Genomic DNA, 27,758 nt, shown 5'->3' on the forward strand with positions numbered 1-27,758 from the left:
CTCAGTGTGCAGCTGAGACAGGTAGGGAAAGGGAGTAGAGGGGATCCTTGCTCTGGAGAAGCGCAATGGTGAACGGGAAAATTAAAAACTACACAACTAGTGCTCTGTTAGAAATATGGAGAAAGCAAAAACACTGTGTATTTGATTTTTGACCAATCCCGGCTCAACCACTTACGAGCTGTTCCTTTGACCAAGTGACTTGAGTCTTGGACCCTCAGTTTCCTGATCTGTAAAATGAGGCTAACAAACTCAACTCCACAGATGGTTCTGAGTATGAACTGACAGAAGGTATATAGAGAATCACGCATGGTAGTTGACACCGAATCGGCACTCTGTAAAGGCTGGACCTCTTCCCTCTTCCTCTCCACAGAGGAGGACATATCTATGTCCACCCAGAGGGTGAAGAGAGAGGCTTCACAGTGGGAACAAGGCTTGATCTTAGTCCTAAAGTGGTCAAGGATGGGGCAGTCCAGAGGGCAAGAGTAGCGTGTGCAAAGACCTGCCTTCAACAATCCAGTCTCCCAAGTAGGGCCTTGGGGAGGATAAGTTTAGAAAAGCTTGGTCTCTGCTTTCAGGAGTTGCTGTTTCTGACCCTTTGTCATCCTGAAAGCAGCCATACAGATTATACATCCTTTTCTGCTTTAGTGTCTATTTTTCCTGCTCGCTAGCTGCATTATCAGAGTGGCCGGCAGCTCAGGCTCCGCTGCCAAGCTGGTGCAACAGCTCGCAGGGAGGTGGGATGGGCCAGGCCTCGGCACCACAGCCCGCGTAACAGATCTCAGTCAACTCTGAATGAGGGTGTTGGATGGGACAGGCCATTTGGCCTTTGTTCAGGTTACAAGATGAGAGTCTTTTGTCACCGAAATGAAGGGCTTCCTGGGAAGAGAGGTGGCATGTGTCAAAGAGATCTCCTTTCCCACTGTCTCCCAGAGCAGAGGATGCTGCTTCAAGCCAGGTGGAACTAAGCCTAGAGGTCATGGTATTTTTTCAAAGGTATTTATCACCATGACGTTTAATCACCTATACAAACATTTGCAGAATGGAATTACCTCATTTGTTGCTCACAGCCACCTAATAAAGGAGGCAGGGGACATAAAAAATCTCCATTTTACAGATGAGAGAACAGCAGCTCAGAGAGGGACTTGAAAGGACTTGATCGGGGCTAGATTTAGGGGGAGAGGGGCGGTGTGGCATGTGGGGGAGGGGAAGGGAATTGGGAAGTTTGGAGAAAAGTGTTACAAACAAGTAACTTTGAACCTGGAAGCTCCATGCTTGACATGATCACCCAGCTCACCAGGACCCATACTTTCTCTTGGCTTCCACCTACGTCCTGTCCACCTCCATATCCATATCCCTAGCCCTTCATTCATTCAACATACATTTACCTAGTCTCTACAATGGGCTAGGTTAGGCCAAGATGCTCAGTGAAGAACAAGTGCACAATGTCCTCACCACCATGGAACCTGTAGTCTAGTTAGGGAGTCAGGCGTTAAACAGGTTAATCATTATATGGTTACTCATACCTGTAAGTGCTGTGCAGGAAAATAACAGGGAATAAAATAACAAGGAGCCCTGCTTTGTAGAAGGTGGTCAAGGAGTCTAGGTCATTCCTGCATTCCAGACCCATTCACTCATGCATTCACTCAACAAATATTTATTGAGACCTACTCAACATGTTGAACGAGGCCACGTTCTATGTGTTGAGGACTCACGTTGATCGGTATATCCACCTACATGCTGGACTGCTCACTTGGGTCTTCCATAGACACTTCAAACTCAACAAGGCCATAACTGAACCAATGACTTGATCCCCTAAACCTACTCAAGTGACATCAAGGTCATCCACTTTCCCAAGGAGAAACCTGGACACTCCTGATGCGCATTGATCCTCACCCTCAAATGCACTTGATTGTGACTCATTTGACAACGTTCAGCAAGTATTTACTCTGTGCTCCTTCCTCTGTTAGGCATTTGATATTTTCTGCCATAAAACAGGTACATTCCTCGCCATCAAGGGACTTATAATCTAGTTTCACCTCAGGAAGTGACTAGACTACTCAGAAACATCTCTTTAATCAATTTGCTTCTCTCCATCCCCTCAATGGGAGGGTTGTAGCTTTAGGTTCATGGTGCCTCTGCCTCCAGTCTCCCACCTCACACCACATGAGCCTTAGTGTTACCTGAATGATCTTCCCCAAGACAAATCTGACCATGCATTCCACCATTAAAAACCTCCTCTGACTCTCTAATGCCACAGAGAAAAGTCTTGACCCTTTCCTAGGACACACAAGGCTCTTCAGAATTGGCCCCTGGAGGTTCTCCAGCCTCAGCCCCTGTCACTCAGCTTCCTACACACCTGCCGTACTGAGTTTCTTCCTTCCTGGGCTCACAGTGCTATTTCTTTCCTCTGGATCTTTGCCTATCCCATTTCCTCTGCCTGGAAGGCTGCCCCTGGCATGCCGGCCACCCACTGGTGCATTCCCCCTTAACCCTCCAGAGCTAGTGCAGGTGACACTGGCAGTGAGCCTTTCCTGATGACCACAGGCAGGGCAATTTACTCAACTCTCTCTTCCCACAGTTCCCTCATCATATATCTCATAACCCAACTGTGGCTATAGAACTGGTCCCGTTTATATCCATGTGATAACGTCTCTGAGACCTCCATAAACTCCTCACCCCCTGGGATTTCTGAGAATCTTCAAAAAGGGCTCCCCGGGTGCCCACCAAGCAGGCTGTCAGCTGGAGTCAGCACATGGCATTACCGTGGTCTTCCTTTCCAGCCCTGATTCCTCCTTGCAATGTCCAGGGCCCACAAAGCAATCAAGGAGCCTCCCTCTTGCCATTGTTGAGGGTGCCCCTCATGAAGACCCCAGTGTGCTTGGGTTTACCTTGCATCAGACAAGGTATGAAGAACTTTCCCTGGGTAAACTCATTTTGTACTCACAACAACTGTGAGGTGGGCACTAAGTCCTCCTTTTACAGATAAGAAAGCCGAGTCACACAGATCGAGATGACCAGGCTGGGAAGTGTGTGAGCCGGGATTAGGCCCTGGCCCACCTTGCCCAGAGCTTATATTCTTAAGTGCTGTGTGTGGGCCACACATGGAGCATCTGGGCTCTGGCTCAGCCCGTCAACCTGCCTTTGCCCCTCTGTCCTGTGTCTGTCTCCCCCAAGTAGACAGTGAGGCTTGGAAGGCAGGAATTGGTTCTTACTCATTCCTATCCTCTGTATCTAGCTCAGTGCTAGGCCCACAATAAATGTTTCCTCAACAAATGTGTGCCCTTTTAGGTGAGATTTCCCTAAGTTGTATCACTTTCCTTTTCTCACTTTAGTGCTGAGCTTCTTAATAGCTGCTTAGCCTCATTTACAGCCAAGCAGACGAGGGGTCAAAGTGATTTGAGAACTACGTGGGGCAGGAAGGGGCAGAAAGGTGGGCTGCACCATCCTCTTCACTAGAGTAGAAGCTTTAGCCTCCTGCCCTTCCCAAATCCCTTCCACATGCCTGGGTTGTATTCATTTGGCCTCCAGACCATGTAAACAAAATAATGCTCTATTTTATTTACGTTTTATTTGCGTTGAGGAGATCATCCAGCTGTATGCTGGCCTCACACACAGGGGACCACTTCAGCAGCCAGTCTAATACTCAAATCTTCCACTTTGTCCACAAATGTGCATCTTCCTTTTATCTGCAAATTGCACCAGGCTCTGGCTTGAGGCACACATTGGACCGGAAGAGCGGGAAGATAATGAATCCTTCACCATCGTCCTGTGGGTCCCGGCCAACAGCCTCAGTATTTTGGATTCTGCAACCGTTCTAGTCTTGATGATCTCACTCCATACTCAACGTCTTCACCATCTGTCTGGGAGGCAGGTGCCATGCAGGACCCGAATGTGCGTAAACTTGAACAAGGGGTTTGGGGTTGGGAAATCCAGCTAGGAAAAGTGGCTAGAACCTGAAAAAAGATATTTTGGGCTGTAGAAGGAAAGAGAGATCTATAGAAAAAGCATGAAGGTGTCTTAGAAAGTGGAAATATAAAATTTATTTATGATAGGTAGACATAGTTTTCTGTTCACCAATCCACTGATGTCATTCATTAAACCAACCCTTCTCCACTGCTGGGTGGGGAGACCAGCTGATGTATCAGTCAGGGTCCAATTAGGAAAACAGAATCCACTCTAAACGTTTGGAAGGGGAGTTTTAATACAGAAAACTGGTTACACTAGGGATAGAAGAGCTAAGGGACCAAAGTGGGGACTGTGAAGAAACCCAGAGATTAGCAACCACTGGAAGCCACTAGGCTGGAGGGACAAAGAGGAGATGGTGTCATCAGGGCCCAGAAGCTAGAATCACTCAGAAGAGACTACAGCCGCTGAGGGAGAGAAATGGCCACAGGCATGAGTACCTCCTGAAGCTTCTAGAGAAGGGACAAAATACCCTAGCCTCTCCCTTCCTCCCATCCTACAGTCTTCTGGCAGTGCCTCCCATCTGCCAAACCCGTGGAGAGCCAGCTGACACAGGAGCCTGAGCCATGCAGCCTGCAGGGGTCAGACACCCTGGGACGCAGAAGAGAGCATGGCGGGAAAGAATGGCTCTGGGGGCAATCTCCTTGAGGCCAAGCACAAGTGATAAAAATATTACAAGAGAAAAAGTAAATGTTCTAATAGACATTCTTTTTTAAAGCTACGATCAAAAAAGAAAAAGCAACAAAATCCTTTTCCTGTGGAGGAGAAGGGTTAGGAAGACTTTTTGGAGGAGATCACAGATGAGCAGGGTCTGCAGTGAGCCGTGAGAGTATGAAATGAAAGCAGAGGGAAGGGCATTTCAGGAGAGGCGATGGCAGGAGGGGAACCACAGCTTCTGGAGAGGGCCTGGCATCCCCAGGGAGCAGAAAGAGCTTTAGTGTGGCAGGAGTGCAGCCAAAAAGAGGCAACAGCAGGACATGGGGGCAGCTCAAGGCCTGAAGGGTGTGCTGAGTTCAGATTTAGCCTATAGTCCGGGAGAATTCAGCTGTAGGGTGACTGAAAGCGGGTGGTAATCAGACCATCTTCCTTGTTGAGGAAGACTGGGATATCCTGTGACCTTCTCTTTTTTCAAACAAATGTAAAACTCATGTGCCCTCCAGAGTGTTCACGCTTTAACATTTATTCAAAATATTTTTGGAATTCTCCATTGACAATTGTCTTCAGATCCCAAGATATGTTATTTGAAAAGACAAGTCTTTGCTTTGGAAGATAGATTCATTTTTTGGAAAACCTTACAGGGAATTGGGAATCAAATCAGATGCATAGAGTGGTCAATCAAGCCCCTGCACTTTTTTTGGTTAAAATTGAGGTATAAGTAATACCATTTGAGCTACGGCTATGTCACTGGCATATTAAGATCACCTCTCTAGGTGACTGCTAGGAAGAGCCGCAGTTGTTCAGATATCTAAGTAGTGTGTTTAAAATCAGCCTCATTATTTTGTGATTAAGCATCGTATGATTTACTTTAGGCATGAAGCACAGATGAAAAGAACAATCCTTCCCATTTGTATAGCTTCTTATGCTTTCTAAAACACTTGCACAAAATCAAAGGAAAGTACAGAGAAGTAAAGAGGGGAAAAGAAAGCAGAAGAGCAAGAAACTAAATCATTCTTAGGAGACATTATTTTTTAACACTGTACTGTCAAGAGACAGGAAGTCAATATCTGAGTATATTTCAAGAAGTCAATATCTGAGGGTATTTTGGGGAACTCTTTGTCAGAGGTTAGGAAGTTGAAAACCATAATGTCCAGTTAACTCACAGATTTCTGAAAGGTTGGGCGATCACTTGGAGTGATCACAAACTAACATTCACCATCTACTCCTGTAACTTATTTCTTGCTTCAAGGGAAATAAACATACCAATTGTAGCACACACTTTTGGTAACCTATCTAGCACTCATTTTCCCCTGTTCCCTCTTTTTCCTGCTTAAAAACAGCCTTTAAAACAATGTGTGCTCTTATTCTTTCCCCACAAGCCTAAGTGATGTAAGGAAAGCTGAGCCCACCCCCAGCTCCAGGTGTGGGTCCTGATTGGCAGGTCATCAGCACATATTCTCCACCTTAACAAAGTGCTTGGTTCAGGGGCAAGCATGTGATCTAAGCCAGTCCAATCAGAGGGATCAGAGCATTCTTTCTTAGAATACTGGGGTGAGACTTCCTCTTGCTCTCAAAATAGACTAGGAACATGTAGCAATAGGGGCCATTGACAGGCATCTTTGACCGTTAGGCGAGTCAGGTTTAGAACGAGGCTTACCAGACAGAAGAAAGAGTGGAGATGCAGAAAGAACCTGGGTCCTCAAGCTGCTGGATGGATTAAACCAACCCTAAGTCTTAATCTATGCTTGGAATTTCTAGCTCTGGGGCCAATGAAATCCCCATTTGGCTTGCCAGTTGGAGTTGAGTCTTCTTTTTCTTGCAATGGGAACATGTGGGAAAACAACAAAAAGAGTCCTTCAGAATGAAGATATTGTTTATGTGAACCACAATTGCTTTTTAACCAGCAATTATCGAACCCTGAGTTTGTGCCACATGTTTTCACATCGTTTCACTGAATCTTCATACACCATCCCTATTCTTAATTGAGGAAATTGAGGCTAAAAGTCGAACTGACTTGCTTTAATAGTTAGGGTACTTAACACTGGCTGCTATAACAAATAGCCCTCAAATCTCAGTGGCTTAGCATATGTACGTTTATTTCTTGCTCACATCACAGTTTGATGAGAATCAGGTGGCTCTGCTGGGCCACTGTCCTTTAAGTGATGACTCATGGATTTGGCTCACTTCCCTTGTGTGACCCTGGCATCCTGGATTACTTTGTTTCCATCAGTGTGGATACAGAGACAGAGAGCGTTAAAAGTCACTAGGGATGCTTTAGGGGGAAGGCCTGGAAGTGCTGCATCATTCTGCCCACCTCCCACTGGCCCACATCCTATTCTCAAGAACTCGGTCACGTGGCTCCCAGTGGCAAGGGGTCTCAGGGGAGGAGGGAGAGCGGCTGTCTGTCACCCTTGTGGAGCACCATCTCAGGATGCTGCTAGCACAGCTTGTGAGTGGATGCAGGTTTCTGACCTAAGCACTTCCACAGCCTTCTGGTTCTCCTGCTCCTCCCTTCCCCCTCTATTGTCGCCCACCCTAGACACAGTCACGTTTCATTAGTACCCTCAGTAAGTAGTTACCCTGCTTACGCACAGGTCAATTTGTATTTTTAACTCGGTATCTTCTTAAGGAAAGTAGAAACTCCCAGCCTCCCTGACATTTGGTAGAACCACAGAAGCTATTACTACCTCAGAGAAGTGTTCACTGCATGATAATGTATATGAGAGATTGATCATTTACTTACCCTCAGAGCAGATGGACTTTATAAGGAGACGTGATCTGTAATGCAGACATGACTGTGAAGAATAAATCCAATTTCTCTGTGTACTTAGGGGAGAAAGAATTATTCAAATGTCGCGTCTGCAGCTTCGGGTCCATTTACTGAGCCCGCAATCCTGAACAGTGGCCACCAGGGGAAGCCCTAGGCCCATCCCTGCGCAGGCAGCTATTTTTAGAGGCAGCTTCTAGCCTCCAGGAAGAAGCCAGAGAAATAAAAGACTATGATTTTTTTTTTTTTCCCCTCAAACCGGACCAACTTATAAATTATTTGTGAGTCCAATAAAAGGCAATTATCAACATTTCCTACTATTTCAAGAGTAATATATTCTATGTTAGAAAAAGATTCAATTTATTCCATGGCTATGATTCAGACAATGGAAATCAGAATCAACCACAACCAAAAAAAGATCGTAAACCTGTGTAAATCTCTGTCTTTAAAACTCAAATCAGAATATGTGAATTCTGGCCCTGGTGGGCATGAGATATTTGCCCTGAAGCAGTGGAATTTGATGGGCTTGGGGGAGGTGGCTGGAGAGGTGAGTGTGTGTGTGCGCGCGTGTGTGTGCGCACGCAACCACAGTGAATATGACTCCTTATCCTTTCCTCAGCACAAGGGAGGTAAGTTGGAATAATCTTGTCCAAACAATTGAATAATGAGCATATTAGAATTATTTTAGGAAGTGTAGTTTTATTATTTCCAACTCTATAGACATACAAAATAACGGAGCTCAGAAGATCCTGCTTTTCCTAAACCAGGTTGTTGTGTTAAAAAGAGCCCTTCTGCCCTCCCAATCAGTCCAATGAGCAGCGCTCTTGCTGTTTTGCTGAGCAGCAGTGTGGTGTAATCGGACAAGCGTGGTCCGTGGCCCCAGAGAGACAGATCCCGAGTCTTGCCTCTGTGAGGCAGTAAAAGTGAGACTTTGGGCAAATTACTTGACCTCTCTGATCTTCAGTCTCTACAATACGCATCGCACAGAATGAACGTACAGATGAAATGGTATACGCGAGTGCCTATCACATCATGTGTGGTCAATAAATATTAGCTTTCTTCTTTGATAAGTTCTCTTGTTTTCCTAAAGATGGCAACAAATAAATTTGAACTGAGTCTGGTTCTGCATTTTCCCAAATTCTGAGTCCGTGGGCCTGGATTCATGAGGATTTGCTTTGCAGTGGCGGGAATGAGGAGTGGGTGACTGCGGGCCCGCCTGGGGGTGGCCATTCTCTCACTGATTCCTTAGCTCTGAAACAGGCGGCCTGTCTGTGTAGACGTGTGTTCTCCGGAGAATCTGGGTACTTACCTGAGCTGAGACGGGCTTTCTCAAGGCCGGGGCACAAAGCAGCCCAGAGTGGGAGGGAGAACATGTGACCCCTGGGCCCTCCGTCAGCTGCCATGACTACTTAGACACCCCGCCCCTGACTGCGTAGAAGCAGAACAGGAGCTGTGAAGTCGAGAGCCTTGGCTGGTACCTGGGGAACTGGGAAGTGCACGGTGTAGGGCTCAGAAGGAGGGTGGGTGCAGGCATCTTATGGATTGCCAGGGCTCTGGGGGTCAGATCAGTGCTCCAGAACTGAGAGAAAACAGGCTCCTAGAAAGAAAGCCCCATATGCCAGAAGGACAGCCATTGAGCCGCACTGTGGACCCAGCATCCACTCTCCATTTAAAGCGTGGGTCCTGGACTCTCACCTCTCCTCACTCCCACTCCTCCTGGTCTGGTCCCTGTTTGTGACCAGGCCCAAGCCCAAGACCAGGGCTCATCACTGCTGCTTATTCTCAATCCCCCTCCACCACCAATCTCCACTTCTCTCAGTCTGTCTCTGTGCCCTGGGAGGCTGACCCACACAGACTGCACCACCTGGACTTCCTGGCTGCCCAGTTCCGGTTGGGAAGTGCCAGCAGGAAGTCCCAAGGCGAGTTGAGAAGGAAGACGGGCATTTCTCCCCTGGCCCCTCTCCTTGCTTTGGAGGGCCTCTCTCGCGTCCTTCCATCACTGCCGTTCCCACCACTCTCCTCATGGCCCCGTGCCCATTGGACTCTAGTCATAACCTTATCCTCCCTTGTTCCTCCTACCGTTGGGGTGATAATGGCTTCCTGCTCTTGCTAACCTCTGGGCACTTCACCATCCTTGTCAGTTCCCTCAACCCTGTCCCCACCTCTATGAGAGGTCACGACATTCAGCTCTCTTCTTTTGAACTCCCTGATGTTAATTCCGTTTTGCACCAGGGTCCTGACTTATATGTCATCCCTTTGTGAATATTTATTTATTTCTGTATTAGCTTGTCTTAGAAAGGAGTTTATAAGGATATATAAAATGTGAAATCGCCAAAGTTAAAAGTAGAATTAAAAAACATGGGAACAAAGGGTTAAATTGGATCAAAAGATAAAACAAAGAAAGCTGCACACCATCATAACTTCTCCACCTGATTGTTGGCAGGACACACGTGTAGCCCCTTGTTTTCCAAATGCCCACAGATAAAGTATAGCACCTATTCCATTCAGAGTCTGTAAAATACAAACAAGCCAATTACCCTGCACAAATGCAAGCGTGTGGAGATGGGAGTTTCAGCAGTATTCCTTCGGTTGTAGTGAAGAGAGACATCTGCAGACAGCACCAGAAAGGGAAGGAGGAGGGCAGGGCTTCACCGTAAGGACGCCCTTGGCCATGAGGGGGAGGGGAAGGTCCCAGGATAACCAGAGTATGGCCAGGCCTCCCGATGGAGGCACTTGGATCTGGAGCACCTCCAGAAACCTCAGCGGAAGGGCTCGCTGGATCTCCATCCTCGTGTTGCCATCAGCACAGCTGAGCTATATGCAAATATTGGCTTCTTCTGCTTCTCTTTCCACCAACAGTTGGCTTCCGCACATGTCCTTGGTCTTCCTCAGAGCTTCTGGTTACTTGGGATTCCACATTGTCATAATTTTTTATTTTTTGGGGGGTGAGGAAGATTAGCCCTGAGCTAACATCTGTTGTCAATCCTCCTCTTTTTGCTGAGGAAGATTGGCCCTGGGCTAACATCCGTGCCCATCTTCCTCTGCTTTATATGTGGGACGCCTGCCACAGCATGGCTTGATAAGTGGTGTGTAGGTCTGTGCCCAGGATCCGAACCCATGAACCCCGGGCCACTGAAGCAGAGTGCGCAAACTTAACCACTACACCACCGGGCTGGCCCATACATTGTCATAATTTTTGTTTGCACATCACATAAGTTTATTCAGAGTCTCTGCTCTACCTCATAGCTTTTCTCTGGCCATCCAACCAGCCTCAGTTTCTGCTACTAGTAACTGGATTTTCCCTGCATCTTTCAATTCAGGCTCCCCAGAGTGGAAATCTGATTGGCCAGCTCATTCCTCTCTGGGCAGAACTTTCCATGTTTGGCAACATCATAGCTGGCTTTGGCCAGATGTCCACACCTAGTGCAACTGGGGGCCACCAGGTATTCACATGCTAAACATGGCAGCTGGGGGGCTGTGGTGTGTGTGGGCAGGGCAGTTTCCTTTAGAAGAGGACAGCTAACAAGGAAAACACTGTAAATCACCTTTGCTCTTCATAAAGAAATGGATGATTTGTGATCTGTGATCTGTGATCAACATCTGGTGATTCTGGTCCATGGAGGCCCCCGGGAGTCTCTGTCATGGCTCCATCCTGTCAGGAATTCTACTGATCCATTCTAGCTGTGAGGGCAGGATCCAGACAGCAGAGGGAATGTGGCCTGGCCCAAAACACTAGGCATTTGAGTTTGGTGAGGTCATTGGCCCACAAGCACACCAGAGAGTGAGCTGGAGGCTGCAAGACAAATGCAAGACACCATCTGCTGGTGAGGACAGAGCAGGACTCTGGCCTGCTCTGAACTGACTCAGGAGGTGGAGAAGGTGAGCTATGGATGGAGATCCTGAAGGACTCCAGCTGAGCATGGCTGAGGAAGGCGAGTACTGTCACTTAGTCTGGATAGCATGTCCCTCTGTAGTGTAGACAACCATCAGAGGAGAACTTTCCTCAGAGAGTCTAGCAATGGTCAATGATGGCAAAACTGAAATTCTCACTCTGCCACATATTAGCTGTGTGACCTTGGACAAATGACTTGATTATTGAAGCTGTTTCTGCATACATGAAATACAGACAATAAGATCTACCTTTTGGATCTGAAGCAAGGATTATATGATATAGGGATTATTAAGTCCTTAGAGACTAAGCTTTCAGAAACAGATAGTAATTTTTATGATTATGATTATTGGTGGAGAAATGACCTGTTTTCTAATATTTGCAATGGGACTTGGGCTCCCAATGACTTGGGAGGAAAGTCATCTTTCACACCAACACAGGGAGTTGTGCCATCTATGACCAGGCAGCCACAGTGTCCTGGGAGAGACAGGGCTGACTGTGTACTTCATGCAGCTGAGTTGGCTGTGGGTTGAATAATCTATTGTGAAGCCCAGATTTGAAAATAAATTTGTTTAAAAGGCAGTGATACAAGAAAATATAACAGTTCTCCCCAGAGGCACAGCAGGCTAGAAAGCATTTTCTTGCGTGGAGATGCAACGATGGCTCGGTCCATCATAGCATTACCCTGCCTCTGAAATCCAGGAGGTTGTGAGGGAAAGAGTAGGCAACCTTGACCTCATATTCGAGACACTCTCTCTCAAGATGGCCCTCCCCGCCAGTATCTGAGATCCTTTGTTCAAGTGAGAATGTGAGTGATGGGTCACTGAATTCCACCTGTGCCATACATCTGGGGAGGGCTGCAGGGGGCAGGCAGCTTAAGACCTCTCTCCTGCCTCTGGAGGGAAGAGACTGTTCCCCTTCAGCCCAGGGGGCCATTTCTCTAGTGAGAAGGCAGGGAGCCCCTGAGCGGTCTTGCTGCCAGGTGCAGGTGGAATTATCTCACAAGAGCAATTCGAGACTACCTTGGCTGAAGTCAGTGAGGTTGTAAAATCACTTCCCCAGGGCACTCCAGCACCCAATTTGAAGATGAGTGGGGATTTACATGATTCAACGGAATGTTTCTTTCTGGTGTCGGGGCTCAGTCAGTCGTGAAGGAGGAATTTGTGAGCAAAGCTTACTGGCTGTGGCTCGAGCTTCATTCTTGTCCAGAGGGGCTTCAGGAGTGGAGGCGAACAGGGCTGAATCTTTGAGGAGGTCAAATAAATGACGCTCAGGGGCGGGATGCATCGGTTTCGTTGTGATCCTGGGGAGCTCTCTCTTTGGGGTGAGGAGTGATGAGCAAAGAAAACTCCTCTGACTCTGAGCCCTCCAGGTAAGGGACACTCAATGTTTTGAATATATATTTTTGGGCCAGGTTTTGTGTTAAGTCATTTCTCTAATATGTCCTCATTAGATCCTTATAACAACTCTATGAGGTTGATATTTTTGTCTTTATCTTATGGATGAGGAAACTGAGGCTTGGGGAAGTTAAGTGATGAGCTCAAGGTCACACAGCCAGAAAGTTGCTCAGCTGACTCCCTCCTTCAGGGGACACTCCCTGGAATTCAAACCTGGGTGTGTTTATTATTTGCAAACCAGCATCATGCAACCTAAGAACAGAGTTAGCTGGGACATTTGTTTTGCACTTATAGCCCATGCAGGATCTTGCTAAAAAAAGGTTAATAGGTAGTCAGAGAGACGGGGAGTGGTTGTCTCTGTCTCACTGCCCCATGGTTTAGTGGATTGGAGGGGGCTGGAGAACTTACCAAAATCCACGCTGATCTACTTAGTGGTGTGGGATCTCAAGAAGTCATTTACCCTTTCTGAGCCTCAGTTTCTTCATCTGTTTAAGTGGATTGCTGTAAAAATTCAAAATGATTGTCAATGGAATGGCTTTGTTGTAAAGTAGAGGCTCCGCAGATGTCAGGTTCACCTCTCTTCCAGTTATCTATTACTGTGTAACTCACCACCCCAAACCACAGTGGTGGAAAGCTAACAGTCGTTTACTTTGCTCATGAATCTGCAAGTTGCTCAGGGCTGGGCAGAGACATCTCCTCCCTGCTCCATGCAGCACTGACTGGGGTGGCTTCTCCAGGGACCCTCTTCCGAGACGGCTCACTCACATGGCCAGCAAAGCTGCTTGTCAGTCCCTCTCCACGTGGGTCTCTCCACAGCCTGACTTGGGTTTCCTCACAGTATGGTGGCTAGGTTTGACGAGTAGGTGTCCCAAGAGACAGGAAGTGAAAGCTGTCAATTTATTAAGTCATGGACCCGGAACTGGCAGAGCACCACTTCCATCCCATTCTATTGGCCAAGCAGTCCCAGAGTCCAGAGTCAAGGGGAGGGGACATACCCCCCTCTTAATGGGAAGAGTATCAACAAGTTTGGGATGTTTTAAAATGGCCATGGCACAGTCTGCCCTCTGGCCACAAATTATTTATATTTATTCCACATGCTGACTTTGCTCAGTACCTTCCAATATCTCCCAAAAATCTCATCCCATTATGGTATTAGGTTCAGGCTCGAGGTTCAGGATCTTGTCATCTAATCAGGTCAAGGTGTCAGTGAGGCTCCTTGGATACAGTTCCTCAGATACAGCTCCTTCTTGATCCTGTCAACTAAGGACACAAGTCACCTACTTCCACACACAGAGTGAGACAGACCATCTGAAACCATCAGAGAAGCAGCAGCATTCAGCAGAGGCCGGGCTGCTGTGTCAGAGTCTCAGGGGAGATTTCTTGTAGCAGCCTAGTGCCATGGACTGAGCACAGGTCTGATGATAGATGATCTGTGTTTAAATCTAGACTCCACCACTGACTTTATGGGCGGTAGTGAATATGTCACTCCATTGCTCAGAAGCTGAATTCCCTTTTACTCAAAATGAGAAGAATAATCTCTGCTTTATAAGGACTTTGTGAGATTTAAATGAGGTGTTGTACTGGAAACTGCCCAGAAAAGTTCCTGGCATATGCTAGGTCTTCAATAAAGGAAAGCAGAATTTGAAATCTGAGATATGCAAATAAATTGTGCATAATGACATTTATTTCACAGAGCGGATGCAAGACTCAAAATATATGAAAGGGATTTGTAAACTATCAAGTTTTGTGAAAGCATAATGTGTGTTTGTTTCTTTGTTAATGTCCATCGGCTGCTCCCGAGTCAAAGCCCAGCATCAGCAGGGTGGGGTGCCCTCCGCCCTGGGGCTGCTGACAGTTTGGTCTCTGAGGCAGAAGCTAGGAGAGGGAGCTGCTCGTGGGCCGTTAGCTAACAGCCGTTAGACTTTTCCTTTCCTGTTGTGCTTGCCTTTGCCCCGAAGTCACCAGATTTCATCTCCATGGGATTACACTCAAACCTAGTAATCCAGCTTTTTGGTGCCAGGGAAGATTTCTGGAGCGGATGAGCAAACCAGTCTAGACTGGCGCCAAAAGGTGAGAGAAGCAAGGGTGGCACCATGGTTTCTGTTTCTAGGAGACAAGGAAGCCGAATGAATATGGGTTTAGAAGCAGGCACACCAGGGTTCAATCCAAGCGCTGTCCCTTCTTGACTGTGTGATGTGGGCAAGTCCCTCCACCCACTGGATTCTCAGCTTCCTCTTCTGACAAATGGGGAAATAGTCATTCCAGCTGGGAGGGCTGTTGTGAGAAGGCACTGAGGCAATGCATGTCAAGAACTTGCTTCAATGCCTGATACACAGCCAGTGCCAAATGGATGTTGCTTTATTATTATTGGAAGAACATGGGATAATAACACCCACCTACTCAACTGGCACGAGGATTGGATAAACTGCATACGGCACACCTCATAGAGTTGGGCGTGTCGGAAGTGCTCAGGAAAGGGTAGTTGCTCCTGCTACCATTAATGATTTTAATTTTAGCAATAACATTGTTGATCATACTTAACAAAATTCCTAACATTGCTTGAAAGTTTCTGTAAGCTTGGAGACAAGGTTTAAATTATGTGTACATTCAAATACCATTTGAAAGATTCCTCCTGCAAAAGCCAGGTATATAAGTAATAGATCGACACAAAGCAAGGAAATAAAAGATAAACAGGAAGGGAGCCATATTGAGACCAGTGCCCACAATGTTATCAACGGTCCAGATGAAAGAGTGCACAATGAAATTTCCACTCGGAAGGAGACACTGTACCTTTTAGGCAGAGAAATACTAAGTGGAACAGAATATTGAATAATTGGAACAAGGGATATAAACCAGATCTGGTTTCACTTATTTTTCAGTCACTGCCTTCAGCTAAGCTCTGTTTAAATCCACTTTCTCAGGGCCGGCCCCGTGGCTTAGTGGTTAAGTGCGCGTGCTCCGCTGCTGGTGGCCCGGGTTCGGATCCCAGGCGCGCACCGACGCACCGCTTCTCCGGCCATGCTGAGGCTGTGTCCCACATACAGCAACTAGAAGGATGTGCAACTATGACATACAACTGTCTACCGGGGCTTTGGGGGGAAAATAAATAAATAAAATTTAAAAAAAAATCCACTTTCTCATGTCTTATTGGTAAATCCATAGCTTTTTGGTCACTGTCAGCAATTAGGATAGACTCAATCCAGTATTTTAACTTCCTTGTCCCAACCATTTTCCTCCTTGGCCCCTTCTTGGCCTGGCTTGTGTGGGCTATTCCAGCAAGTGTCGTGCTTTCAGAAACCAGGAGAGAAGCAGGCCCCGGTCTCTATGTTGTCATAAGTTCCCAAACACCAAGGGCACCTCTCTCAGGAATTTTCTTACTATGTTCCCTTCCATATCAGGGTGGTTCTGGGCCAAGAGCTCAGATTCTGCAGCACTGTTGACAGCAAACTGGAGAATAATATGCTGTATTGGTTAGTTGTTGTCAGATAATGCTGCATAACAACTAACCCCAAACTCAGTGGTTTAAATCTCGTTTTTTCTCACAGCTCTGATGTCAGCTAAGCAGCTCTGGTTTAAGCTGTGGCAGCTAGATTGAGTCTGAATCGGACTGAGCAACTCTATTTCAAGCTGAAGGTCTGCATGCTGGCTGAGCTCTTCCGTCCATGTGTCTCTTTTCCTGTGGGACTAGAGGCCTACCAGGAGCATATTCTTCTCATGGTGATAACAGAGGCGTAAAAGACATCGCTAAGTATCACGCTCTCATACAACTATGTCCAAAGGTAGAAAGGGAAACAAAGATTCTCCTTGCATACCTTTTTCTTTTCCTCAAGGTAGATAGTCTTTCTCAGAAGTTACCCAACAGATTTGCATCCCTTCTGCCAGAACTGGATCCCATGTTCATCTCCATACGAATCCCTAAAAAACGGAAAGCTATTACTGTGATGGGATTAGAAAATGCTTGTTTAGTGAATGGATTCTTATAGAAATGAATAATCCTCCTATAGTTTCCAACATCAGTTTTAGGAGCAAGCAAAAAGCATACCCAGGTTTAGGAAAACCACATGAAAAAGAAATGAGTAGGGGAAGAGGAGAAAGAAGGATTCAACTTCATATTTTGTTACTGACTCAACTACTCAAACACAATTGTGTAGTTTCAGTAATACAGAGGGGTAATATTAAGTAATGCAGGGTTTGTAGGATACACCAGAGCTTCCCTAGCATGGGGGTTCTTATTTCATATTCAATAAAATAAAGGCAGTTGCAGTGAGGAACTTAATAATAATTATAGTAATATCTGTAATTAGCATTTAATCATAATTAGCTATCACCAATACTTAAGTAGTACAAACTAAGTGCCAGGCACATTTCTAACTGATTTACATACACAAACTCATTATTATGTGCTGCTCATGAAGACTGATGTGGCCAACTGGCGGCAATGAACCATACTTCCCGATATTCACACCTTGTGTGGTCCTCTTCCACGCTGATCCTGGGCTTGGCCATGTGACATTAGCAAGTGTGGTATGAGCAGAAACATTCCCTCCTGGAAGTCAGCTGCTAGACTGGAAAGAAGCTTAGGCTACACTACTGCATGATGAGAGCCATGTGAAAAGAAAGCCTGAAGGAGGAGAGGCCATCATGCACATTCCAGCCCCAGTTGAGCTCTCAGCTGAATGCAACCCCATGAGTGACCTTCCACAGAATCCTAAGAAATAATAAATCAAGGTTGTTTCCAGCCACTGAGTTTTGGGGTGGTTTGTTACACAGCAATAGAAACTGAAACAAGTGGTACAACAAATGTGTGCAAATTCCTTGGACAATTTGAGTGAATGACTTTCTTTTCCTTTCTTACCATTTGTGATAAGCTGGAAAAGCTAATGGGATGAATATGAGCCTCGTAGAGTTCATCCATTTATTCAACAAATGTTCACAGAGTGCCTGCTCTGTCCCAGGCAGCGGTGTGGGTGCCAAGGATATTGCAGTGAGTACAGCCCCTGCCTTCATGATGCTTACAGTTTATGACATGGACTCATCCTCCTTGATGCCCTATGAAAAGATTAGTAGTGCTCCCCCAAATACATCATTTGTTTTCTTCATAACCTACTACATATCTGTCCCCCATCTAAATCGGACTTTAATCTGCTTGTAATTCCAAAGACAGGGAGCACAGGCAAGCTCTAAGTCAGACTAACCTGGCCTCAGCTCCTCTCTCCCTCACACCTCCTTCTCCTGGTCTGTTTCCTCATCTCTGGACTTGCTATAAGAATTCTCAACTAAAGTTACAGAAAATTACATGAAGAGCATGGGTGCTCAATGAATGCCCGTACTCTTCTTTTACCCCCATACATTAAATATCTACATTCAGTTTCAGGTTAGTTTCGATCAGAGGGCAGTTCGTGGGGCATCAGGTCTGTCCTCCTCCCATTTTCTAGGATTCTGATGCTGAAGAAGATTTTGACCCTCGCTCTCCTGCATCCTCTGTGCCTGCCCTGACTCGCTGATCCTTTGCACAGGAGAGCTGAGCCTGTGATCCTTGACGCTGGATCCTCGCTCAGAGCTTTACCAAAGGCTCTCAGGTACATTATCTCAATTACTCTTTCCAACAGGCCTTCCAGGCCGGTGTTCTCAGCCTCATTTTACAGTTGAGATACCTGAGGCTCAGAGAGCTGAAGTGACTTTTGCAAGGTTACAAAGAAAATTAGCGTCTGAGCTTGCCTTGAAACCCAGGTGCTCTGTCTCCTGCCTTGGGCTTTTTCTACTTTCTTTGCACTGCCTCCCTGCACCCCCGCCCCCCAATGCCCCATGCTGCGTCACAGAGATGCTCGAGAAGTGAAACCCAGAGCACTCTCAAGAAAGGGAAGTGATTATTTTCTCGCAACTGTGTATGTAGGAGGCATTAACATTCACCCAGGAGCTGCTGAAATCCACTCAGCTGGAACCAAGACTGGCGAGAAGGAGACTGACCAAACTTGTTTACTGTGGGCTAATCCACTCTGTCTCCTGCTCCACACAGTCTGGCCTTATGAGTGGGAGAAAGTCTAATTATAGACTGACAGCCTGGAGTGTCTCATGGGAAGACAAGTCCTGAATAAAAGTATTAAGTGAGACTTGAATGGTTTGAAAAAATGTATTTGTTTCCTAGTCCTGTAGTTCTAAGGGGGCTGCCTTAGATCAGGATTATAGAAGCAAAAGATTTCACTGGGGAACAAGCCAGCCCTCAGGTGTGGACACTGAGGTCCAGAGAAGTCGAGTGACCGTCCCAAGGCCATGCAATGGGATCCTGTAGAGGTCCGCACACGAATCCGGAGGCCTGACACCACCCACTATCCCCTCCTGCCCCAGCATTTCGCCTTGTGTGTCAGGCGCATGGAGCTCCAGGGCTGGGAGTCAGTCTCTAAGCTGGTTTCTCTGCCTCCAGTCAGCCCCCTCCAGTCCATCCTCCACGTGTCCCCAGAGTGCACAGTACAAGTCCGATCAAGGGGCTCTGCTGCTTCAGTTTGGTCATTAGCCCCTTCACGTCCTTAGTGTGATGGAACTGAAATCTTAGTCTGGGCCAAAAAAAAAACAAAGCCCTTTGATGTGGCCTTTGCCTGTCCTTCTGCCTGTCTCACCAGACAGCTGTCGATCCCCAGACTGGCCATGTCCCTTTGCATCTTCATGCTTTTGCTCATGCTCTTTCCTCTATCTGGAGTGCCCTTTCTTCCTCTGTCTACAGAAACTTCTGTCCCAGCCCCCTGCTGCCTCCTTCAAAACCCAAATCACAGAGAGGCAGCCGTTCACGGAAGCTCGCAGCGTGGCCCCCTGCAGATCCCCGTGGCGCACCCAGTCGGGGGCACAGTGCTGTGATGGAAGGGGCTGTGCTCTTTCACATCTGGGTGTTCAGTGCCCACCGCAGTCCCCAACCCCAACCCTTGATGGAATGAATGTAGCAATGACTAGTCGGTTACGACGTGCAGCTGCTTTGTGGTATGACGGTGAGAAAATGGGCTTGGTCAGCCTCCTGAGCTTGTGTTCTCACTGGTCAATCCACCGGGTCACTGTTGCTGTGAAGCTTAAAGGCTATGATATCTTTAAGAAGCTTCACGTAAGCAGTCGATACCTGTGGCCTGATGACATAAAGATGCCCAATGTACGTGGAAAAATGGTGCCCACGTAGGTCTACTCTATCAGTTTCCCAGAGACCCCTCCCCCCATTACTGACTCCTCAGAGCACCTCCTCTCTCCCTGAGCACCAGCTGAGAGCAAGCCACCACCTGAATGGGTGCAGAGGGTGTTTCTGGAGCAGAGGACCATGACAGAGAGGGCAGGATGTGAGAGGATTACAAAGAGAAACAGCATCCATCACGATGTTGCCTCGAAATGCCTGTTAATTTGGGTCAATTCAACATTTATTAGGTACTATGTGTGTATGTGTACATGTGTGTGCAACGTATACATATATATATAATTTCCATCAAACCCATTATACAGGAGAGGCAATTAAGGCATGTGGCGAAATAACTTCTCCAAAGTTGCACAGTTGGTTGATGGTGGTGCCGGGATTTTAGTCCAGGGATGTTGGACTTGAAAGCTATGATCCTCCTACTGTGCTGCACAAAACACAAGTATGGAGCATCTACTATGTGCCAGCAATGGGGATACAAAGGTGGTTTAAAACATGGCCCCTGGGGCCAGCCTGGTGGCGCAAGCGGTTAAGTGTGCGTGCTCTGCTGCAGCGGCCCATGGTTAGCAGGTTCGGATCCTGGGCGTGCACCGATGCACCATTTGGCAAGCCATGCTGTGGCGGCGTCCCATATAAAGTGGAAGAAGATGGGCACAGGTGTTAGCCCAGGGCCAGTCTTCCTCAGCAAAAAAAAGAGGAGGATTGGCAGATGTTAACACAGGGCTGGTCTCCTCACAAAGAAAAAAAAAAGAAAAAAAAACATGGCCCCTGCCCTTGAGAAGCTCCCAGTGCAGTTGGGGAATAGAAAGTAACCAGATATCTTGGTGTGATGCTGGCAGAGAATGGAAGACAGAATGCTGTGGGAGTAGGAGGTTTTATCGCTGACGTGATTTAGAATTGCCTGCACGTAATGATCATACAAAGCTGACGGACTTCTAGTAGGTTTTAGCATTGTTTTTAATATCTGTGCACTCACCGCAGTCCCTTATTGCCCGCTCCTGGGGCACAGGAAGTTGGCATGGCTGTGGAGAGCTAGTTCCATTCGCTGACTCGCACACGTCCGGTGCACAGAGACTCTGGGCCAGCCCAGCCCTGCCTTCCAAGAGCTCACAGAAATCACAAGTGGGATAAATCACAAACCGGCAAGTCGGTGGTCTTTCAGAGAGGGAGACGTGGCCAGGGTGCTGGGGAAACATGGAGAGGGGTATCCTGCACCATGCTGGGAGTGATGGTGTCACAGGGAAGGAGACAATTGATCAATTGATGAAGCCTGGAGAACTTGTTCAGGTGTAAAATGGACTCTGGTTTTTATTGCAGCCAAATTCCAAGAGGAATTTCCCAGAGGACCACCCAGGTTTGCCCAGAGCTGCTTACAATGCTCAGTGCCTTCTTTGAGGAAAGGTCTTTAATTTCCACGCTAATGAGCCAGACACTGACTCCCTCTCACCCCACCCCTTAAATGCAAATAAATGCAGAGCTTCCACAGGAAGCGGGGAGCAGAAGGCACGCATTAGCCCATCCATTGTAAAGCCTCTAATTGAGGCCAATTACTTAAACCAGCCCCAGTTCATTTCTAGCTGAAAACCCACCACTGTGTGTTGGCCACAGCCCGGGACTGATGAAGCAATCAGGAGGAAAAACAGATATGATAGGTGTGCAGTCTTACAAAGGGTTGAGAGAGGAGGGTGGAGAAGGCAAGACAGTGGACGGGAGATGTTCATCACTGTCTACAGGCTTTGTGCCGGGCCTTGTGTTGAATACTGTGCAGGTTTCTCCAGGGAGGGAGCAGAAGATCATCACCCAGCACCCCCCGCAACAGAAATACCTCAAACCAGAGAAATACCTCCGACCAACTCACAAAACCACTCGCCATGCACCGTGGACTGCCAACCAGTAACCTGCTTGGAGAAGCTTCGTTTGCTTCCGGCCGTGGAGAGATTGGCCATGTCCAAGCTGAAGTCACTACTTTGAGTTTCTTCCAAAGTTTTCAACCCTTGAGGTGCCATAATGGTGCTGGAATCTGGGCAGAGAAGGAGAAGCGGACCCTTCTAGCACTGTGTCACCTGGGCTCCACAGCTGAAATCCTTCTATCAGCTTCTGCTAGTAGCATCCTCCCCCCAGAAGGCCTCGAAGCGGCACCTGGACATGGACCTCCCACATTCCATCCTTCTCCATTATTCTCTTTGCCAGACCCCTCCCTTCTTCCACTTTCCCCTTCACTGGTACTTAAATGAAAGCTCCCACGTTTATGAATGGAGATAGCTAGATGGTGGGAAGGAGGAGCAAAGAGGAGAGGAAGCATTGTTTAAATAAACTAGCAGCAGGGGTTCAAAATTCCCAGTTGAGGGTAGATTTCCTCATTTAGTCTTCAGTTCTTAATCCTATCCTGATAGATATTATTTTATCCATTTTACAGATGAAGAAACTGAGGCTAGGAGACCATAACTCGTTAGTGGCACTTTCTGACCTACAGCTGTGCTCTTTCCACTCTAGCAAATTGCCTCCATTTGCACTGGATTTGAAGAATGTTGATCTTCTGTCTGGACTGGGAAAGCTGTAGACACGGCACAGAGGGAATGTAGCACAGAGCTTCTGAAGCTTTTCAGAGAGCACAGACCTGCTTGTTGCCCTGCGGTGGCAGTCTGGGCCGACACACGACATGTTTACTCTGAGGCCATAACTCTCAGACTGATTTAGATAGTGGAAAGTGTTTTCCCAAGACAAGCAATGCGTTTTCAAAATGAGTTGCCATCTTGCTGTCTATTCTGCATGGTATTTTATATCTATCTTTGATAACAGAATGTTACAATTAAGGTGAAATCCACATGTGCAAACCTAACAATTTTTTGGCATTTCCCATTCATCTTAGCACATTTTGGCTGAAAGCAGATGAGTGCCTCACCCCATCCGAACACACACACACTCACACGTTTAAACACACACACAAACACACTTAGTCATAGAGACTTGGAATGATCCCATCTGGCTTAGCTTCTCTCTCTCTCTTTTTTTTTTTGTATGAGGAAGATCAGCCCTGAGCTAACATCTATGCCAATCCTCCTCTTTTTTTTTTTCCCCTGCTCAGGAAGATCGGCCTGGGGCTAACATCCGTGCCCATCTTCCTCTACTTTATATGGGATGCGCCGCAGCATGGCTTGACAAGCGGTGCGTCAGTGCGTGCCCAGGATCCGAACCGGCGAACCCCAGGCTGCCAAAACGGAGCACGCGCACTTAACCGTTGTGCCACCTGGCTGGCCCCTTAGCTTCTCTCTTTTGATTCTAGCCTGTGATTATCTCGCCATTCACTTAATTTTGCTTTCTTTGTCTCCTGGAAATGATATTCATTCTTTGAGTGAAGGCATAATGGACAGAGAACTGGCCTTGAAGCTAGAAGATGCAGGCCTTCGTCCTGATATACTGCTTAGTACCCGCGTGACCAGACCAAAAAAGATCCCAAGTTATGAAGTCGGACAGATTATAAGTCCATGACTCTGAGACTTACCAGCTGTGCGATTGCAGGCAAATTATTTAACCTCTCTGAAACTCAATATCTTCATCTTTAAAACAGCACTGGTATTACCAGCCTTGCGAGATCACTGTGAAGATGAAACATCATGACACATAAAGGCAGGCACTGGGCCTGGTACTCTGTACATCTTGCTTCCGTTTCCCACCTTAATCACCGTGCTTCCGACTCTCAGGATTCTCTTCTGGATAATGATATTTATCTCCCAAGATTATTTTGAGGATTAAATGAGAAAATATACCTGAACGTATTATGAAATAGTAAACTATGTTTAGTTGATTCTTTTGCTAATTCACTCAATTGACCAATGTTTCTTATTAGATTCAGTGTTAAGTGATATGGGTGATTATAAAGAAGAATCAGATGCAGAACTCACCCTGAAGAAACTTTCATTCTCCAGATATACTCCACTCTCCCAGAAAAACATAATATGGGGCAAACATGAAAAGTGCTGTTAATGTGTCTATAAGGTTCAAAGATAACAAGGAGATACCTTCCAGATGGGGCCGTCAGCCCAGGCTCCATGACGTGCCTGCTATTTGAGAAGACGCTTGGTGGAAGGGTAGGAGATAATGGATGAGGGTAGTTCAGGTGGAAGGTCCAGCATGAGCACGGTCACAGCAGTGAGAAGGTGTGAGGAAAGTAACGCGAACCTGACTCCAATGTAGGGGATAATTAGTGAGTTGTGGTTGATGAGGTTGCACAGATGGGTTGGGACCCATTTATGGAGGAATTTGGACTTCTAATTTGATAGACAATGGAGGAGCCACTGAAGGTTTCTGAGCAGGAGAGTGATATTGTCAGAGGCAGTTTTCTTGAAGATGAACCCAGCAGTAATGTACAGGGAGGTTTGGAGTGAAGAGAAACAGGCCCGCTAGGAGTCTGTTATGATAATTTCAGAGAGAGCCAAGGCCTTGAAATGGATCAAAGGCAGTGAGAATGAGAAAATATTACAGAGGAAATATGGTGGAATTGAAGAGACCATGTTGGGAGTGGAGGTTAAGGAGGAGTCCCAAATGCCACTGAGGTCTTGGGTGAGGAGAAAATGCATCAGGGAAATCTCAGAAGGAGCTGGTCTAGGAAGGAAGACAATATTGCCTATATGTAAAAAGAAGAAAGTTAAGTCATCAGAATTCAGGGGTCAGGGGAAGACAGACCAGCCTTTCTGTGGAGCAGCACTCCTCAACCTTGTCTCTGTTGACAATTTGGGCCAGACAATTCTTGGTTGTGGGGACCATCCTGTGCATTGTAGGATGTTTATCAGCATCCATGGCCCCTTACCCACTAGACGCCAGTAGCATAACCTCCAAAGTTGTGGCAACTATAAATGTCTCTCGTGATTGCCAAATGTCCCCTGAGGGCAAAATCACCCCCAGTTGAAACCACTATTGTAGGACGAGGCCTGCTCCCCATGAGGAAAGCTGTAGAAACGGCAGAGGAAAACCTGAGCTACACTCCCCAGGGGGCTCTGTGGACCTGTGTCAGGAACTTGGACTGCGGGTGGGACAGGGAAGGAGGGAGATGGCTAGGGAGTTGGTGGAAAGAAGTGGGTTCCAGATCTGCCACTCTGAGCTGCCCCAAGGCTGTCCAGATAGGACATCCACTTCTTCAGTAAAAGTGTTATGAAATGCCAGTCATGACTGGATTGCTCGTGGAAAAACGAGGAAGAGCCGAGTTTTCCAAATGCGTCAGAAGGAGAACCGAGGCCAATGGGACCCAGGAGTCTAAACAGAGAGAGGAAGAAGGAAGAGAGACATAGAAATCAGGGGTTTGAGGGGCTTTCCAGGATCCAGAATTGGTGTTCACTTCTGACAAATTTTATCTAAATCTCTGAGGAAATGGAGGCAATAATACCTGGGTGCCTTATTAAAATCTCCACATTGAAATCAGATATGCATTTCTTAAGCATACAAGTTATTCATTACATTTTTTATAACTTTATTTGAGATTAATAATGAAACTACTGGCCAATCCTGCTAAAGATAGACTCTAAATATTCCCAAAGATATCAAGACAGCTGTAGATACTTGGGCAAGTTAGTTAACTTCTCTGGACCTTTGTTTCTTCAACTGAAAAATGAAATTAATCATTTCCATCTCATAGGCTTGCTATGAGGATTAGATAAAATAAGGCATATGAAATGCCTGCCACATAGGAGGTATTCAATTATTGTCTGTCTGTCTATCCTTCTATCCATCTGTCCATCTCTAATTAATTTATGAATATGCCTGGAAAAGTAAGAGATTGCATATAGGTATAGCCATCAGTCCAGAGGTGTGGCTGTTATTATAATTCTAGAGAATGCTTCTGGAGATGTCCATTTAAGACATCTGGTCCCCTCAAGACACAAATATGCTGAATCTTAATGATATCCAAAATCTGGAGGAAAAGTGGAAAGTCCATTCAATTACCCACATTTCTCAGGTTCCCGATGTTTGGCAATATGTTGTAGAACCTTTGGGTAACTGCTAGTATTTCCTACATTTTTCTGGCTGTTTACAGCAGAGCTGATATACCAGTATTAGCCTTCTTTCAGTTTTGCAAAACAGATTGATCTAACCTCAGAAGTTCCAAGAGCCACTCAAAAAGACGATTAATTCTGGAACTGCATCTCAGTTTGGCTTTTGCCTCCATCTGAAAATAAGATCCCTTTGCTAAGCTAGTATTGGTTAAATATCCTTTCCTCGACCATATAGATAGGGTTTTTCAAAAAAGTCTGAAGGACAGTAGCCTTTGGTGTCTGAGATTTTAGGGTGTTTGGCTAATCAATACCCTAGTAACTAATTAACTACATCTGAATGAGAACCAAGTGAGTTCTGTTAGTTTCAAACTTTAGTTAGATCTTACAGGTCCCGGCCTGCAGACATCTTTTACTTCAACCCCTGACTAGACAGTTTTATCCCTTCTGGGTAATATAGGGTGGTGGCTTCTGGAGGAGATGTGTGCTGTTGCTGTCTTCATCTTGTCTTTGATGACTTGTCAGCCTGGGGTAACCATACAGGAGGATGTGATCTGGTGAGTCAGTCATAGTTTCTGTAAAATTTGCACACAGGGATCACCTGGTGGGGAACCAAGACACTTTCATGTTTGTAGCTAGCTATTTTAGGATGGAATGTGACCTCTTTTCGTGCTATTACTAATCCATTGAAGGAGTAGCTGACCGTGAAAAGAGCATGCACCTGGAGTCAGGTGGGCCTGGGAGTAAATCACAGCTCTAATACTCAAGGAGCTGGGTAATCTAGAGTAAATCACTTAATTTCTTTGAGCTTCAGTTTCCTTACCTGTAAAATGAGAATAATAATGCCTCTTCTATAAGAGTTAATGTACATGAAATAAAATCCTGGGTATAAAATATACTCAGCTTAATAAATGATAGTTCTCTTGAGGAATGCTCAAGTAGTTAACCTCTACTTATCTGTTTGTGAATCATAAGAATACCTGTCTCATAGTGTTTTGGGGAAGATAAAATTAGATAATGTATACAAAATCATCTTGAGAAAGGCAAGAGATTGTAGAGTTGCTGGGTCATTTCATTCTAGAAACGACTTTACCTTTTGCTATGGGGTAATGAATGGACGTGATATTTTCATATGTACATTGCATTTTACCCATTCCACATCCTTAAGCATTCCAAACTGGCTTCACGTTTTTTATATCTTAATGTCAAGTATTTTGCGGCACTTAGCCCCTTATTTCGCCTGTGGGGTAGTTTTAAAGCAGCCCCTGTCTCCCAAACATTAAAGACTTTAAGTAAATTTATTTTATTCAAATTCTTATTGGATAATTCAACTTTGAATCATTATTGCTTTTAAATGCTAGAGCAAGAGAGATTTCCTTTAAGTAACTGTTCAAGGGCCAGCCCCATGGCTTGGCGGTTAAGTGCGTGCGCTCTGCTACTGACGGCCCGGGTTCGGATCCCGGGTGTGCACCGACGCACCACTTCTCTGGCCATGCTGAGGCCACGTCCCACATACAGCAACTAGAAGGATGTGCAACTATGACATACAACTATCTATTGGGGCTTTGGCGAAAAAAAGGAGGAGGATTGGCAACAGATGTTAGCTCAGAGCCAGTCTTCCTCTGCAAAAAGAGGAGTGTTGGCATGGATGTTAGCTCAGGGCTGATCTTCCTCAAAAAAAAAAAAAAAGAAAGAAAAAATGTAACCATTCAGAAGAGGGAAAGGCATTTTTATAAGCAGTTAATTTGCAACTTGTATTTAAAGTAAATACAATTTTGAAAAATCAGAAAATTCATCTCTAATAATTAGAAGATAAAGGCAAGAGAACTGTGGTAAAGAAAATCTCTGCTGAGAGACTCTTAATTATAAAAGCTATCATTGTAATCCTTTTTGAAAATGAACAAAGAGTCTTGATGTTTGATGAACTTATCAAATA

General features: G+C 46.1%; 1 protein-coding gene across 1 annotated transcript in view; it reads left to right on the forward strand.

Moving 5' to 3' along the window:
• Positions 1-7,772: 7,772 nt before the first annotated feature.
• The window catches only part of C8A (complement C8 alpha chain), a 91,476-nt gene continuing 71,490 nt past the window's right edge, over positions 7,773-27,758 (forward strand). Inside the window, exons 1-4 of the mRNA XM_058553856.1 lie at positions 7,773-7,934; positions 10,708-10,830; positions 19,392-19,805; positions 21,607-21,731. Of these exons, the coding sequence (XP_058409839.1) occupies positions 7,773-7,934; positions 10,708-10,830; positions 19,392-19,805; positions 21,607-21,731 (824 nt within the window). The remainder of the gene's footprint in view (positions 7,935-10,707; positions 10,831-19,391; positions 19,806-21,606; positions 21,732-27,758) is intronic.

The sequence above is a fragment of the Diceros bicornis genome, chromosome 13, assembly GCF_020826845.1.
Source record: "Diceros bicornis minor isolate mBicDic1 chromosome 13, mDicBic1.mat.cur, whole genome shotgun sequence".
Taxonomy (NCBI): Eukaryota; Metazoa; Chordata; class Mammalia; order Perissodactyla; family Rhinocerotidae; genus Diceros; species Diceros bicornis.